Source organism: Protopterus annectens, chromosome 5.part0 (genome assembly GCF_019279795.1).
Source record: "Protopterus annectens isolate FY-2018-M chromosome 5.part0, PAN1.0, whole genome shotgun sequence".
Taxonomy (NCBI): domain Eukaryota; kingdom Metazoa; phylum Chordata; order Ceratodontiformes; family Protopteridae; genus Protopterus; species Protopterus annectens.
Genome location: NC_056735.1, coordinates 721,503,890 through 721,521,170, shown reverse-complemented (window position 1 = coordinate 721,521,170; position 17,281 = coordinate 721,503,890). Strand labels below are relative to the sequence as shown.

At 41.4% G+C, this 17,281-nt stretch overlaps 1 protein-coding gene across 7 annotated transcripts in view; it reads right to left on the bottom strand.

Annotated features, from left to right (window-relative positions):
- TBL1X (transducin beta like 1 X-linked) overlaps window positions 1-17,281 on the bottom strand; it is a 2,018,721-nt gene that overhangs the window by 196,689 nt on the left and 1,804,751 nt on the right. For all 7 annotated transcript variants that reach the window (XM_044072565.1, XM_044072569.1, XM_044072563.1 and 4 more), the window contains one exon: window positions 1,924-1,998. In XM_044072565.1, coding sequence (XP_043928500.1) covers window positions 1,924-1,998 — 75 coding nt within the window. The remainder of the gene's footprint in view (window positions 1-1,923; window positions 1,999-17,281) is intronic.

The following is a 17,281-nucleotide window of genomic DNA, read 5'->3' as shown; positions in this document are numbered from 1 at the left end:
CCACCCTCTCCCTTTGAAGACCTAGTGCTGGAGTCAGAAGCAAAAAGTCTGCAAAGTGACCTTAGGCTCAACTAACAACCCAAGTCCATCGACTCGTAATGAAGTGGTGGGTACTGCAGGCATATTGGATTCTAAAAGGGTCTCCATAGAGGCCTCAGACATAACAGGGGACTGTGAAAGTACCTGCTACCTCTTGACAATCACAAAAGTGAGCAGACTGGTGGACATCGAAATTCTACTGTCTGCTACCCTTACATGCTTCAGATGCTTTTCCCTTCATCTATGAGAGATCAAAATCAGTGCGACCAGTGAATGCCATATTGTATGAACATCTCTAACACCCTTTTTCCTTGTCTAAGAATTGACCTATTATGAGATATTACAAGAGATTCAGCCCTGCGCTTGATTGTTCAGCTATGAAAAGGAGCACAGTAAGGACAGTTCGGCATATCGTGCTCCATGCCCAGGCAAAAAAAAGACAAACAGCATGATGGTCTCTGTGGAATCTGTTTCTCACACTCAGGACAAGTATTATGTTTACAGAACACTTAGCAGAACAAAACAATGAAAACAAGAAAAGGTTCCCCAAATGGGCACTTAGCTTTGAAGATGTCTGGTACAGAACAACCAACACACTATACAGTACTGGATGTTTCAAGCACCTTACCCACCTGTCTCTTTCCCCATGTTTACAACTCCCGTATATCATCTCCTAATTGAGCAATTTTGATTCAACATTATCACTCTACTCTTTCAAAATGCTCCCTACAGTTATAGGCTGCTTCACTTTCTACCTTTGATACATTCATTCAATTATTTGCCAGCTCAGCACTGTCTTTGGATTATGACTTGAATACTTGGGATGGAGACAGAATTTGCATTTGTGTTTGTTTCAGTTGTTGTTGTCTTTCGGCTTTTCTCGGTTAGGGGTCACCACAGTGGAACTTCGGTCCGCTAATGATTGGCAGTAGATTTTGACGAATGCCAGGTGCCAGCTTGACGTTCAACCTTCAACGAAGGCACGCCCATTTACGCATGTCTTTCGAATGCCCACCCAACCACAGGGAGGACATGCAGACTCCACACAGAAGGCACTCCCTGCACTCCAGCCGAGAATCGAACGGGAGAACCTCTTGCTCTGAGGCAACAAAGCTACTGCTGCACCACCGCGGATTAATCAGTATAATTCTAGGAAGATATAACACTATGTCTGGTACTCTGGTGATGTCCACAGAGTATATGTGCAATGGATAGGAACAAAGCAGACATGACTGAATTAGTGACTGCTTAGCATGCTTAGCAAAATGCCAAATCTACTAACTCAGTGTTAATAAAATGTAAGCCAACTCATAAGCAAATATTTGTTTAGTGAGTACTTACTATATTTAGCTTAATTATACATGTTCTGCTTTCTAAAAAAATATTAAACTGGTCCTTTTTTAAAAAAAAATTATGTCTATCATTCAGTATCATCCAAATCCAAAGTAAATAACTGATTGCATAGTCAGCTACTGACCAGACACTCGCATTTATAAAATCTTCTGACTTTCCAAAAAAACATAAAAGGCCATTTCATAACAACAAACAAAATGGCAAAAGAAAATGTAATACAGCTGTACAGCAACAGCTGTCCATTTGTTCTCTCTTTCAAAGACAGGGAAAGAGAAAGTGAGACAGAAAAAAAAACAAACAAAAAAAAACTTAGTTTTATAGCCTGGCGTTCCCTTGTAACCTGTTCAACGCAAGTCTGCCACTCATCTTGATATTAATAATATACTATAGCAGTTGTCACTCTGCTAGGAATCCATGCATAAATAATGTATACACGTCTGAAAATACCACATCCAACATTGCAAAAAAGTTCACAAAATAATCAAATCTAATTAACATTTCACCATCAGAGTTTTCATTTTCATTTTTTACCTTCAGTGTCATGTCATCGGAGCAGGATGCTAGCAGCACGCCAGAAGGGTCCCATTTGATAGCATTCACTTCATTCTGAAAAGACAAGTAGCACCATGAATTTCATTCAGGCACAGAATTAAGAAATCTGCATTTTCACTGCTCATACACAGTAAAAACATAACACACTTGTAGGAAGTAATACAGAGACTTCCACAGCAAAGAGAAAAAAAACTCAGGCAATCTTCAGCACATCATTCATGCAAGGTAATTAAACACAACGGTACTGACAGCCTGCTAACAAGCTTTCAAAACTGTAAGACAATTGATTATCCTACACTTTAACCGATAGCAAAACTCCATGTACTACAAAGAATTCTGGTTAGGTTTCTACAAACATAACCAGGTAGTTTTATGTTTTCAAAATGCATGTCAAGATTTCCATTCACCTCAAAATGAATTTCTTGACATCCATTTCCAAAATATGTAACAACTTGGTTAAGAGCAGAAAACCAATCATAATCTAGTGTTATGTGCAGCAAATAACTGCAAACGTCAGTGGATGCTCTAAAGGCAGATGCCACCCATTTCACATTTTTACATTGACCCACACACACACACACACACACACACACACACACACACACCTTGAACTGACAGCCATCCTGCACTGCAGAAGCTGTATTCAGGTGACATAAGACTGTCAAAGTAGCTGAAAAGAAAGTGTACAAAACAGTGGTGTGACTAGTACTACTGTATGAATAAAGGCTGAGCGGGGTTGAGGAAGCTAGAGGTGACAGTGATTAAGTGCCTGAGATGGGTGGGTAGGATGCACACCGTGGGAGAGATGAAGAAATGAGGACATAAAAGGGGAACCTAAAATAGCTACAACTGCAGAAAGGGTGAAAGGAAACAAATTACGATGGCTTGGGCACGTGCAGAAAAGCAGCCGACAATCTGTTGTAGATGATTTTGGACAGACAGGAAAAGGGTAACAGGAAATGAAGGCATCCAGCAAAGAGGTGGATGGAATGTGTAAGAGAAGACTGGCGAGTCAGTCATGAGTGCTGAATAAAGTAGCAGTGTGGAAACTAAACAGAAAGAGATGGCGACAGTTGACGTTATACTCCGACCCAATGAAGAAAATGGGGAAAAGGGGGTTGATGATGATGTGTGGTAGCCACATGCTCTGTTACAAAGTAACACTGCAAATAACTTCAGGCTTGCAATTACATTTAAGTCACTTTCCATTTTCAGCGGTATAAAACTACAAGACACAGCCAAGCTAGAGCCTTTGTTGTGTAATACCAAAAACCTCCTGTAGCAAAGTCCCGTAGGATATATGCAAATTAACCTTAATGACATACCAGTGTTTCAGCTGCATGGCTTGTAAATGCCAACAACTTTTTTATGGGGACATTTGTCTTCTAAGTGAGGAATTTCATAGGAACTAGATGTTTACTGAGCCCTTAAAATTCACATTGTCTTTTTTAAAGCAATTACTTTTATCTGTACAACACTCCACAAGTTGCAAAGAGAAGGGTTGTACTTTGTATGTTATGGAAAATATCTGTACATTACATTGATATTGCAATGGGCGTAGGAAAATATGGACTGCTTATTACTGCTGATAAAGTAAAAAAACCTTTGAGAAAGAAAATAGTAATGCTAAACTGCCGTTTTCACTGCAGGTAAAAAGAAAATAAAGCATTGGATGCTCTTAAAATTACGAAGGATGTCTTAACGATATACACTTTGTATGAGGTTTGTTAGTCTGCTGTCTACATTTGATCCGTTTGTTGAATCAGCACTTAAGTAAATTAACATCAACAGTCCTGTGAGGCAGTCTGCCATCTAGGCAAAACCTGCACTCAGATAAACCCTACTGAAGTCAAAGTTCAGGTACCTCAAAATTAAACTCTTGTGTAAAAACAGAGTTAAAACGGAAAACAAAAGCACACAGTGACAGTGAAGATGAAACTACTACTGAACCTGGATTTCAGCCCTGGCTGAGCCAAGTGCTTCTTTACATCCTACAGAACTTCTTTCATTAGCATATTAATTCTTACAGCTCCCAGGAAAAGAGAAGAGGTGTCATTATAACTGATTCCACCCATAAGAATACAGACAGGCTTCATAAGAGCTCTGCTGTATTGTTTAATTCCTTTTTTGGTTGTGTAATAGTTTTATTGCTTTCCACTTTATTGTGATAGGGAAGCAGGATACATCAGGGTGTACTGTGTAATGGGAAAGCAGTACAGAGCTATTCTACACATTGGTACTGCACAAACAAACAGATGTACTGGACAATGTTAAACAGAAGTTGGAAAAGAAAACGTGTTTGGTGCACTGTGTAATGGGAAAGTAATACAGCACTACTGCCTACATTGGAATGGTTCTAACAGAAGTTGTGTTCTGCACCATTAAACAAAGGAACAGAAAATGTATTTGACGCACTGCATCACAGGATTGCAACATAGCACTATTCTATGACACCTAACTGGGGAGTACATAAAGCAGCATGCAGAAAATATATTAAAGGTATTTCACTAACAGATGGTTTTCCTATAATGTTTATGTCACTTTTTTACTTTACACCAGACGGTAAAAGTAGCAGTACGCTGCTCAACATGTATTAATGCACGAGGATGGAATATTATCTTTTTCACTCTATAAGGATGGGGAAGCAAGACACAGCATTTAAAAATTATTGTAGAAAGCAGCATTTGGCACTGTAGTGTTGAATATATAAAAGACTGGACACAGATTAGTGGGGAGAAAGAAAATATTGGCAACTCTGGTTTAAGGGTCACACTGTTAAACATGTCTCCTCATTAAGATTAATGATAAATGCGTCATAATTAAACAGTTTGTGCATGGCAATGGAGAGCCATAATACACATCACAAGATCCTTTGAAGCTGAAATTATCTATGCTAGGAGATCTATTCGATGCTTTACTCATCCGCATACTGCCCTTAAAGGAGTTCTGAGTCAAGTAATGTGTTGCACCTGTGCATGTATACATGCTTGCTCTCTTAAGAGTTGTATCTAAATCATAGAGTGACATCGCAGAGGTTTTAAGGCAAAGGGGGAAACGGAAGAAGGTTGCCAGCTCTTGACACACACACACACACACACACACACACACACACACACACACACACACACACACACACACACACACACACACACACACACACACACACTCCTATGGACAATTTATAGCCACTATAAAAAGGAAAAGATATGGGGCTGTAGTATCACTACAGCATAATTCATGGCAGAATGACATTTGTTTTCAACATACATTTAATTATGAATTAAACTGCTAGCATCTCAGAACAGAAAAGTTACTGTGCTATAGTAGGATAACTTTTGCATTAGCAATAACCAAAGGAGCATCTGGTGCAGAAGGTCTGACATCTGTCCCAACTTCCACAGCTTCTCAACCTTTCCCCTCCTGGCCAGGTGAACATCTGAGTCCATGGAACAGCACATTCCTGGTATAAAGAGGACATCCATCCATGTTATATTTGGTTCTTTCTTAACCATGGAGCAAGGGGCAAAGGCTCCATATCCATCCCCTGGGCTTACTCCTACCCAGTAAGTGGATCTGCAACGATTCGCCTCCAGGGTATTCCGGCATAGAAGGAATAAGGACCAAGGGAATCAAGATTTCCATAACACAGCTCTGGACTTTTTATTAATCAACATTTTTATGCAGTTTTTATAAAAAATGTTTGCTGTTCTATTAGTCGACATGACCATATGTTTACACTAGTGAATATAGCATTTTTAATGTCTATGCAAGTCAGACATGCGTCAAAACGCTAGCTCAGTGTTTTGCTGCAATCTTGCTTCCTCTGGCCAAAACATTTGTGTATTTCTTGTCTAGTAACCTTGACACCCATACCATACTCCAGAATTATAACTACGTATTGTGGAGTTCTTAACCCCTTTAGCATTCAGAATGCTTTTTTTTAAACTTCTGCTATACATAGATCTTTTAAGCAAGGAATCTACATTTTTAGTAATAAGGCAAGAAGACTGTGGGTGCTTGCTTCTTGTTCTGATGCTTACCAAGAACTAGCACTTGATCTATACTATGTCACTGAGTTAGTCTGTACACAGCAGATCAACAAAAAATAAATCCTGTAGTCAGACAGTCTTAAGTAATTTATATTCATTGTTATTTAATAGATTAAGCTTCTTTCTCAAACCCCTGATGCATTACAAATACAGCTGAAGATGTAAAATCTATAGCAGCTAAAAGTCCTAGCCCAATGGGAGTACTAACAACAGCACCAAGAAGGTCACATGGCTAGGACACTGAGCGGCTAACAGGTGTTGGTTCAGAGTGGGACCAAGTAACTAGTAGCCATGTATTAATGCTGTGAATGTTGGTGCAACTGTAATGTAAATTCAGTCCTCCCCTTGCAGACACACGTATCCCACCCATTTAAGGCTCCACATATACTGTGAAAAGCAAAACATATCTTGAAAATCTGCAAAGCTAAGATTTTGAGAGACCCACCTTCTAAGTACCAAATACACTTAGGAAAAGTATGAATCTGCAGAATAACCAGGTTACAAGGACAAAGTCCGATCCATACCCTCTTGCCTGCCCTAACCTCTGCCATTCCTAAACTAGATAGTATTATAGGTGAATCCTTGCTCCCCTATTAGCCTGCACAACTAACTGGAAATAATCATGTGTTCTGCTGGCTAATCCAAGTCTAGAATAATGCAAACTATAGCATTGTTAGCCACTATACTGTTGGTTTCTGTCCGGTACATTAATACTATACTTCTCTAGTCGATTACAATTAGTTAGACTCAGTGTACTGTCTTTTAGAAACCGCTTTAGACAAGCATGTGAAAGTTAGAGTAATGGCTGAAGTACAACTGTATAAGGATCTTATCATAACTGCAGATGTTTGAGTAGGGTCACTTTTGTAATCATAATAACCAATGGAGCTTCTGTTTAAGAAGGCCTGGTATCTGCTAAACTTCCATAGGTTCTCGTCCTCTGCCCTCTTGGCTAGGTGGACAACCGAATTAATTGGACATCAGCACATTCCAAGTATGAAGGGAGCATCCACCCATGTCATCTTTGGTTCTTTCTTGTCCATGGAGCAAAGGGTAAAGACTACATATCTATCCCCTGGGCTTATTCCTATCCAGTAGGAGGATCTATCATGACTTGCCTCCTTGGCACTCTTGCATAAAAGGCAAAACGATCACAGGAATCACTGCAGCCCTAAATACATCAGGACCTGAAGAAACCAGAGTCCTTATGAAGGTGGATGTGGATATCTTGCAGGGTGGAAGGAAATTAGGTACCCTACCCCAGTTTTAGAATGCTCCAAGGGAAAGAGGGGAAGACTCAAGGGAAACATGTTTGCAACAGTGATCCTACTTGAACATCTACTACTATGCCAAGTTCCTTATACAGTCATACTGTGTTCATTGTATGTTTTGCTGTTGCAGTAGTAATGGCCACTGTAAAGACTCCCACAGGTTATTAAAATTGTGGGACAGTTACTTTCCAGTAATACTGGTACAGAAGGTTCTGCAGAATGACTATGGCAAATCATGCTACAGGTAATATCCAGCTTACAATGGTTTGAAAACGTGGACTCAGGACTGGGGATCACACTGCTCCCCTCCTGTATGGCATGTGTCCTCAACCCTCCTAAAAAAGCAACAGGAGCAGCTGTGCCTAGTCTAGTGTGCAATCTTACATGCCGTCTTGTTTTGCCATACGTGAAATAACTAAAGGAAATAGAACATTAATTATTCACTTATCTATTTATTTTTTGTTTTCCGGGAAAGTCCAACTGGGCTGTGAAGAGGCCCTTTTCATCAGGGGAAAGCTCCATTCACGCAGAAGTATTTAAAGTATGCATTAATACCATGAAACAGTGATCTGAAACCAACACTATGACCAACAGTAAGGTGAGCATTTTCAACTTCAGAAGGAGGGGTTGCCAAATGGGGCTTATCTGAGCAGTAAGCCAGAAAAATCAGGACTGAATCCCATGAAGAGCCAAAGGACTTGCGCCTTTAGTTGGCAGAAAAAGACTGAACAGCAAGTTCCTGTTTCAGCTGAAGGCTTCCCTCTCAAGACATGCTAGCCAATCAGCTGTCAAAGGAAAGAGTGAGAGGGGGCAGTCTGACCTTTTGAAAGCTGGCCCATGCTGCTTTACCTTGGAAGACAACCCAAAATGCTACTAAAGCAGTAGGATAATATTAATATTAACATCACTGAAACACAAAAAAACATATCCAATACTCTTGTTAGCTAGTCCTGTACAGAGTAGTTCATTATCCTGAGATTTTACCAGACAAGCAATGTCACTCAAAACTGTACTTCTGCCATTTACTAGCTACTTTAGGGATGAAGGCCAATCTTTCTGTTATCCAATTTATTTTAGGGATGACGTCCCCCCCTCCATTGCCCAATCTAACTAGTTCCAAATCATATTTATGACTGTACCTCTCAAGGCCAGCTTCCCACTGGTCCACCTCACTTTGTGCAATTCTGATTAAGCTTCTTCCTCATCTAACTAGTAGGCCTCTTGGGTTTAGGTGCCTGGATTTTTGGGATCAACGTCTCAGGACATGGCAATCAGCTGCAACCTCTATCCATTTCCCTGGGATTTCCTTACATTTGACTACCAAGGGAATGCCACCCTCTCACTCAGTTACCAGCAATCAGGTGTCAAAAGTCAAAGCCTGCAAAGTGGCTTTGGACCCAACAGACATCACTGTGGTACTTGGTGTGGTCTCCCAAGGGGTCGTGCCAGAGGGCTCAGGCCTAACAGTTGTCAGACCAGGGGGATGCAAAGGAGCCTCCTCTGAGTTAATGACGGAAGACATGGCGGTGGACATGGAAGAGTCTCTGACATCCACAATGTATTTCTACTTCTATTATTTATCTTTACATTTCTTAAAAAGGGAACTGGACAATGCCAAAGCATATGATGAGGTGGGTGGCATAAGGTCTGAAGACTCCATGTGGGCTGCAAGGACTCTGGCCTTGTGTTTCAAGATTTTAGAATTAAACCTGGCACAATCGTGACAACTGGAAACACTGTGCTCAGGCACCAAAGCAAAATAAACAATAGAAATGGAAATCTTTATGCAGGAGTTGCTTCCCACAATTTAACGAATTATTAACCTTTTTAAACATCAATTAGCAGGTAATTTCCACAACAGGTTATTTATTGAATGGAGACTGTAGAAAACTCTGGAAAACGAGCTGGCTAACTGATGCAAGCATTAGAAACATGGAATAGTGCATCAGACTGAATGGCTAGAAAGAAATGGAGAGAACACCAACCGATGCCTGTCTTATACCCTCACATCTGGATGTCTGTTGGCTTGGGTTGATGCAAAGGCTCTGGGAATTGGGCTGGTCATGGGCTTCTGCATGGTAGGAAGACTCAAGGATCAGTACTGCTACAATGAGTATGAAGAAAATATGTAGTTCTATGTTCTGTTGTTCCATGATGACCAATCTGAAGAAAAAAAAATCCACCATCTGTTAAAAAAACACTTAAAAGCAGAAAGCTTATGTTATTGTGGGGTAGTAGATGACCCCCATATCATCATGTAGCTACGGCTCTGGAACCTCCTCATATAATTACTATCTACTTTATTTTTAATGCAGGTCATGGAAAGTTTAAATTATGACCACAACAGCCTCAAATGTTCTAACATACAGAGAGAGAGAGAGTTTCTCAGTATTTCAGGCTTAAAATGTATTACTAACTCTCTCGTAACACTGATAATTAATCTCCCTTTTCAGGACTAAAGCTTGTAAAGAGATGATATACGCAAATGAAAATTTTGCAATGATGCATCACAGAACATTTTTCCCAAATTTCTAAGATTATAATCTGGCAGTAGGTGCAGAGAATTAAGTGCTGTTCCTGTGATTTAGTGGCCTGGGGTTTGATTACCTGTGGAAAAATACTGAAGTCAACATATTTTGTATTCTGTATTTAAAGGGTTAAGCAGAAAAATGTTCACTGCGTGCAAACTGAAATGTTCTGGAAAATGTTGATCACTGAGGAATGCAGGAGTTAATCTTAAACTACTGATAAGGAAGTTAATGGTGCAAGAATAACTGTGGTACTGGCTGGTAAAAACAAGTAATCAAACTATCAATTTTAATGAAAGTCCTCTGTGCTACGTGTATGTACGTGCAGGAGGGTCTATATAAGGAGAACTTACAGTACAAGTAGCCAGACTGCTGGCATATTACTATCATGTAGCAGATCTCCATGCATGTAAAATAAAGCTGTTTTACTTGCTTACAAGAACTTGGTGTGATTCTTCCAGAATATGTTAGAAGAGTAAAATCTTCGACATAACTGGCTAACGTTAGGCGGCCCCTGCACGCGAATCGAACAAAGAGAGGCTGAAAACCTGCGCAGGTGGAGAGAGATCAGGCTCTCCTCGAATGAAAGACCTCCAACTGAAACAGGTTGAAATTAGAGGCCAGTCACTCTTTCCAGATTCAATCCGTGAGGTGGCAGCTTAAACAGGGCGGAGGAATCACAAAGGTAAGCAAAAAGAAAAGCTATTTTTGTTGTTTCTGATTGGCATTTTTTCTCTAAATTTTAAGGGACTAGTCAAGGGAGAAATTGAATTTTCTCAAAGTATAAGGGGTATATGTGAATAGATTCCATATACAAGAGATCTCAGGAACAGGAATAGTTTCTCGTAAGAGAAATGGGAACAGGAACCAGTTAAGCCAAAGGCTACGACAAAACTGAAGATGAAAAGTTTATGTTTGATTTACACCCAAAGAATGTAAAGTATTTAGATAAATGGAAAAAGAACATGGGTTTAGTGGATGTTTAAATAAGTCAGAATGTCAAAATCTAGTAAGATTACTGCAAACAGGCAGGAAATAAGACAAGGAAGCAAAGAAGGTAGGGATTCCCCAGGCACAGAAATGGCTGGAGGAAGCAAATAAAAACATAAGGAACAAAATTTGAAAAAGGGTGTGGTAATTCAAGTGAAAAGATGTGTACTTTGTTCAAAAGGAAGATAATAAAACTTCCATAGTCAGTCGTAGTCACCAGAATCCCTCGGCCCCTCCCATCCAGTATCCAGACCCTGCACAGGTTATTGAGGTGCCCCGACCAGGACCCACCGCAATACCAGGCTTCGTGAGTGTCCCCCACGCCACGTATTATATTACAGAGAGAGCCTGCCAACACTCTTGACTTACGAGCGGAAGTATTAGGAGAGAAGGGGACTGGAAAATTAAGGAGAAGGTAGATCAGGAAGGAGAGGAATACCCACTGATAGAAGTGGCAAATCCTCAAGCGGAGAAGGCGAGGGTCCTACCATATTGGTCTACCGACCGTGGACCCGTGATGATATCCGAAAGCGGTAGAGGGATTCCCCATCCAAAAGTAGATATGCGTAAATTCCGTACAGACGTAGGGGCATGAGAATGAGTTATAGATTAAACGCTGTAGAATTTGAACAAGTAATAAGGCAAATCCTAGGACCTGATTGGCACCTTATTTGCGGAACTTGGGACCCCTGCTACCAGAGGAAGGGGAGCCTTGCCGTTTAACTCAAGTGTGTAGAACCAGAATAAAGACTCTCCTAGATAAAATAGAAGAACATTGGAAGCCCAAAGCAGATTGGACTTGCATTAATCAATGCGTTCAATCAGATGACTAAACCGTGACAATTATCTACATCGTCTCACACAATGTTTTGATGCTCATAGTGGGTTGATTAAGGCAGAAAATCAGGCCAATGACTCGCCTATGAACAGCAACTGAAAATGCATTCCTAAAGGGCTGCAAGACAGCCATTGGTAACTTTATACAAAAGCATATGATCACACACAGGACAGCTGCCTACAGCCCCTTATGGATTATGCTAGACATGCTGAGAAATACCTGAAGGAAAAAAAATAAAAAGCCCAGACTTTTACAGTTAGTGAAGATGGAACTTTAATGTTAGTTCAAGGTTCCGCAAATCGCGGAAGAGGGCGTGGCAGGGGAAGAGGACGAGGACGGGAGGCATAAGTCATTCTGAGGATTTCGAGGGTAGGCAAAAGAGGGGAGTGTTTTAAGTGCGGTAAGAAAGGACATTTCGCCAGAGATTGCAGAGGACCGGAGAAACCGATGGTTGCTTCCGGTGGTACCGCATGACTATATGATGGTCAAAAAGACGTAGATGGAGGGTATGAGGAAGAAGAAGAAAGTGAGAATGGGGAAGTAGGTACAAGTGAAGACGATGGGTGGGGACAGGAAATGGCAGAAAATGAGAAATATCAAATGGTAAATCTAACAGCACTAGCATCAACTATGCAATTGGAATCCCAACCAGTGATCACATTGCAAGTTGAGGGCCGAGACATAGAATTTCTTTGTGACTCAGGGGCTTCTCGAACGTTAGTCAGAAGTACTGCCATATCATCCGATGTTACCTCGGATGAATATGTGCTTGTAAAAGCAGCAAATGGTCGATTTACAAAGAGCCATTGTCCAAACCTCTGTGGTTTACCGACCCAGAGACGAACCAAACCATACGGTTCGAGTAATAATTTCAGAAATCTGCCCAGTACATTTACTAGGAAGAGATTTAATGCAAGTGTTCGGTATAGCAGCCGTCCCAACCTCCACGGGATGGTGGCGAGGAGAATAGAACTGAATAGTGCAATGCTATTAGAGGGCAGGAGATCTACATTACTGGTATAGTAATGATTTGATAGAGACAGGCCCCAGAGTGTAGTGACGGCTCTTACAAATTTGGCATTAAGCAAATACGGCATAACAAATCCGAAGGTGTCAGATCCATTACATTGCACAATGTATTACAGAAGATGTGCGGACCTGATTTAGAATACGAAAAGAAATTTCTTAGTTTTAAAGTCACCAAACTAGTATTGCATAGCCTTTTTGGGACACACTAGGTAATTCTGCAGTCACATGTAGCCTTACAAGGGATATGCAGCTGCTGTATAAGAATGAATTAACCACACATATTTCAGTCACGGAGGGTGAAGGAATGTCATGGTACCTCGTGGGTAAGAAAATAACTGAATGGGTAGGATGGACACCAGAACAGTTGGCAGGTAAGGGCATTCAGGTTCAAAAACTTAACTGGGTTACACAAGCCAGACCGACCGTGCACCTCAGGGAAGACAAACCGATACAATCCCTGGGACATTATGACTATGTCTCCTTACCCCCATGGAAGAATCTCAATTGCAGATGATTCCAAACTCATTATGGTCGAGGGTCAGCACGATATCGGACTGATTAGAACGGCAGGACAGGTAAAGATTACACCCAAGTCAGAATTTAGACCTCATAAACGGCAGTATCCCTTGAGCAGAAAGGCAGAGGAGGGCATTTTACCGGTAATCACAGCACTTTTGAAAGCTGGAGTATTAATTCTGTGCACAGACTCACCGTGTAATACGCCCTTATTTCCAGTAAAAAACCGGATGGGACATGGAGGATGGTACAAGACTTACAGGCAATAAATGCCGCGGTGGTACCTCGGCCCCCATAGTCCCGGATCCGTCTATTCTGCTGAACGATATCCTTCCAACGGATAACTACTTTTCTGTAATTGATATCAGTAATGCCTTTTTCTCTATTCCCTTGCAGGAAGATAGTAGATTTTGGTTTGCATTTACGTTTATGGGCAAGCGTTATACCTATACCAGGTTACCGCAGGGATACTGCGAAAGTCCGACCATCTTCTCACAAGAGATGTCCACCAATTTGGCTCAGTTCCAACCAGCCCAAGGGTGCCACCTACTGCTGTACGTGGATGATATCCTCCTGGCCGCGACTACGGAAGAACTCTGTAAGTCCGAGACTATTCGACTGCTACACTTTCTGGCACACGAAGGACATAAGGTAAATAAGTCTAAGTTACAATTTTGTAAATTAGAAGTACGTTACCTGGGTTATACTATCTCTGGGAAGGGCAGGCGATTAGATGACAGCAGAAAGAATGCTATTTTACAAGCCCCCATGCCAACGACAAAAAAAGAAATGATGTCCTTTTTAGGCATTACGAACTTCTGTCGTAGTTGGATTCCCAACTACGCCGAAGAAGTGCACCCGCTATCAGACTTAATTTTGCAATACCGATGGCGGCAAAAGATTTGCTGCACTGGACAGACAAGGCAGTACAGGCATTTACTAGGATCAAGCAACTGATAGCTGGGTCAGCAACATTGGGGTTTCCAGATTACAGTAAGACCTTTATACAGACTGTAGATTGCAAGCAGGGATTTATGACATCTGTTTTAATGCAAATGTATGGAGATAAGTTAAGACCATTGGCATTTTACTCTAGCAAATTAGACTCAGTAGCACGAGCATTACCACACTGTGTGCAAGCAGTAATTGCAGCCGCTTTGGCGGTACAAGCGCCTGCCACGTTGGTATTGTTCCATGATCTTACGGTGAAAGCCCCGCACTCTGTAGCAGTCATCCTTCTGCAGGACAAGTTAACATTTCTGTCACCTAGCAGACATTTATCTTGTATGACTACGCTGTTATCGCAGCCACACATGACAATTGAGAGATGCACTACCTTAAATCCAGCGACATTGCTACCTGTTGCTGAAGACGGTATTCGCATGTATGCTTAGATCTCATACATTCTAAAGTTCTACCAAGACCGGATCTTAAAGATCAACCCTTACTACATGCGGACTGGACACTGTTTGTAGATGGGTCAGCACGCAAAACAGAAACAGGCACCACGCAGGTAGGGTATGCAGTTACTACTGCAACTCAGATAATAGAGGCAAGACCACTCCCCGGGAACTTATCCGCTCAAGCAGCGGAACTGATTGCTGTGACAAGGGCATGTCTCCTTTCAGAGGACAGGAATGTCACTATCTATACGGATAGTCAATATGCCTTCTCTACGGTGCATGTGTTTGCTCAGCAATGGAAAAATAGGGGGATGGTTACAACCTCGGGGAAAGACATTATGCACAAAGACCTAATCCTTGAATTACTACAAGCCGTCCAACGGCCACGGGGTTTGGCCATCTGTAAATGCACTGCTCATACCCGTGCTAAGGACCCGGTATCACTTGGTAATGCCCTAGCAGACAAAGCAGCCAAAGAGGCAGCTATGTCCAGTACCTTTTCACTTGAAACCACACCTACAGAATTACAACCAACAGATAAATTTGATTTGCAAACCTTACAAGTCATGCAGGAACTTAGCACAGTACAGGAAAAACAACGCTGGACTAGGTATGGTGTTAGGCAGAACAAAGGAATCTATGTGGGACCGGATAATAAATATGTTTTGCCTACTAATCTTTTTAGATATGCAGCACTAGTTGTGCATGGCCCTTCCCATCTGGGCCCTGCAGCTATGGTTAGAATTATCCACCTTACCTTTTGGACCAAGGGTTTCATTGCATATGCAAAACGTTTTTGTCTATCCTGCATAGTATGTGCTAAATACCACGGGGGAGGGGTCAGAGTTGCTCCGGCATCATTTCCAACACCCCCCTATCCTTTTCATACAATATGTATGGACTTCATCGAATTGACCCCGGCACAACTAAAGAAGTTTGTGTTAGTAATAGTAGATGCATTTACTAAGTGGGTTGAGGCTTTTCGCCTGACACATCCGGATGCTCAATCAGTGGCTAAAATTTTGGTCAATCACATCGTCCCGCACTTTGGACTTCCTACACGCATCTACTCTGACAACGGCACGCATTTTGTCAATCAGATCATACAGAAACTGTCTACAGTTTTCCAAATTGAATTGAAACACCATTGTGCCTACCACCCACAGTCAGCAGGGTTGGTGGAATGCCATAACGGCATTCTAAAAGGCAAGTTGAGAAAACTCATGGGCGAGACACATCAGTCTTGGAGTACCTGTCTGCCTCTAGCGCTCCTTTCCATGCGACAACTCCCACCTCAAAAGGAGTCACCCCATTTGAGTTGTTGTATGGGAGACCTTATTACGCCGCAGTGGCAAAACTTGTTGCCTGCGGAACGTGAGGGGGGTGAGGAGATAGCTGAGTACATGAGGAAAATGCTGACCAATACTAACAGCTGTTTAACGAATGATTGTTTTTCAGGTTCAAGAGACGACAAGATCACGGAAATCAGACCCGAGTGGGTCTGGATCAAAATAATAAACGCAAGAATTGGGCATCCCCCAAATGGGAGGGCCCCTACCAGGTGCTAATCGCAACTCCAACAGCAGTTCGGATTAAAGAAAGGTCCTCATGGATCCACCTAACGCATTGCAAAATCATAAAACATTTTAAGTTAAATAAAGACCTGAGTTCCCCTGAGGAACAAACAGACAGCAGCAATCATGAAGGACAATAATGAGAATAAGAGAAAATGGTTCTATTGCAATGTTTTATTGTTTATAACTATTGTGATTGTAATATTTCTGTTTTGGACATTTCTGTCTTTTAATGAAGCTAGCCATTGAAAAAGAGACAAACACACCAGCTGGCATCCAAACTTTAATACATATCAAGCGATTAAATATGCATATGCATCCTCAATGAATGTCTCAAATTGTTGGGTATGTACTGCAATACCTACTGTACACAGTGGCTTAATGTTAGGGACAGCCCTCTGGGAATAAATGATACTTGGAATAGTTTGTTGTTTGAAACCACAGAAGTACCACTGAGAGACAAGGTGGCGCTGCCTCTTCTGGGGCCAAAATGGAACAGTGTGTTTTCAAAAGATTGGCAAAGTTACCGTGCGGCTGAGCCAATGTAATTTGACAATAGTTCATCATTGTACCCTAGAAGGGCAGTGTGAGACCAAGTTTGGAGCTATAAAAAGACATCAATGTAAATGATATTAGTTTTGTTGAAAAAATGCTGTATGTATATGGCCTGTTATTTAAGGGCTAAAGCCAAATGGGAGTTATGAATTTGCAACCAATATTACCATCAAAACAAATGATTGTTATTTTATTTGTGGTAGGAAAGCATATAAATGGTTACCATATGGCTGGTCAGGAAGTTGTTTTTGGGATATCTGATACCAGCTATCAGGCACGCAAATGCGTTGCCTCAAGGTAAAATACGAAATGCACGTTCTCTTAATAAACCTATTAATCCCGTTGGTAACATTGATGCGTCATGGATTTATCACCATGACTTGGCACACGCCAGCAGCAAAGGACTCTCACATATGGACCTAGGCGATGATGTAATTGCTTGGGCTGGTATTTTGCCAGCATATGGGACAGTAAAATCCATCTGGGAACTGAGAAAACTGTCAAAACTGTTAGAGACTCTGAGTAATGCGACATTTTCAGCGCTAGAATTGGTGACGGACGAATTAACGGCGATGAGAACAGTA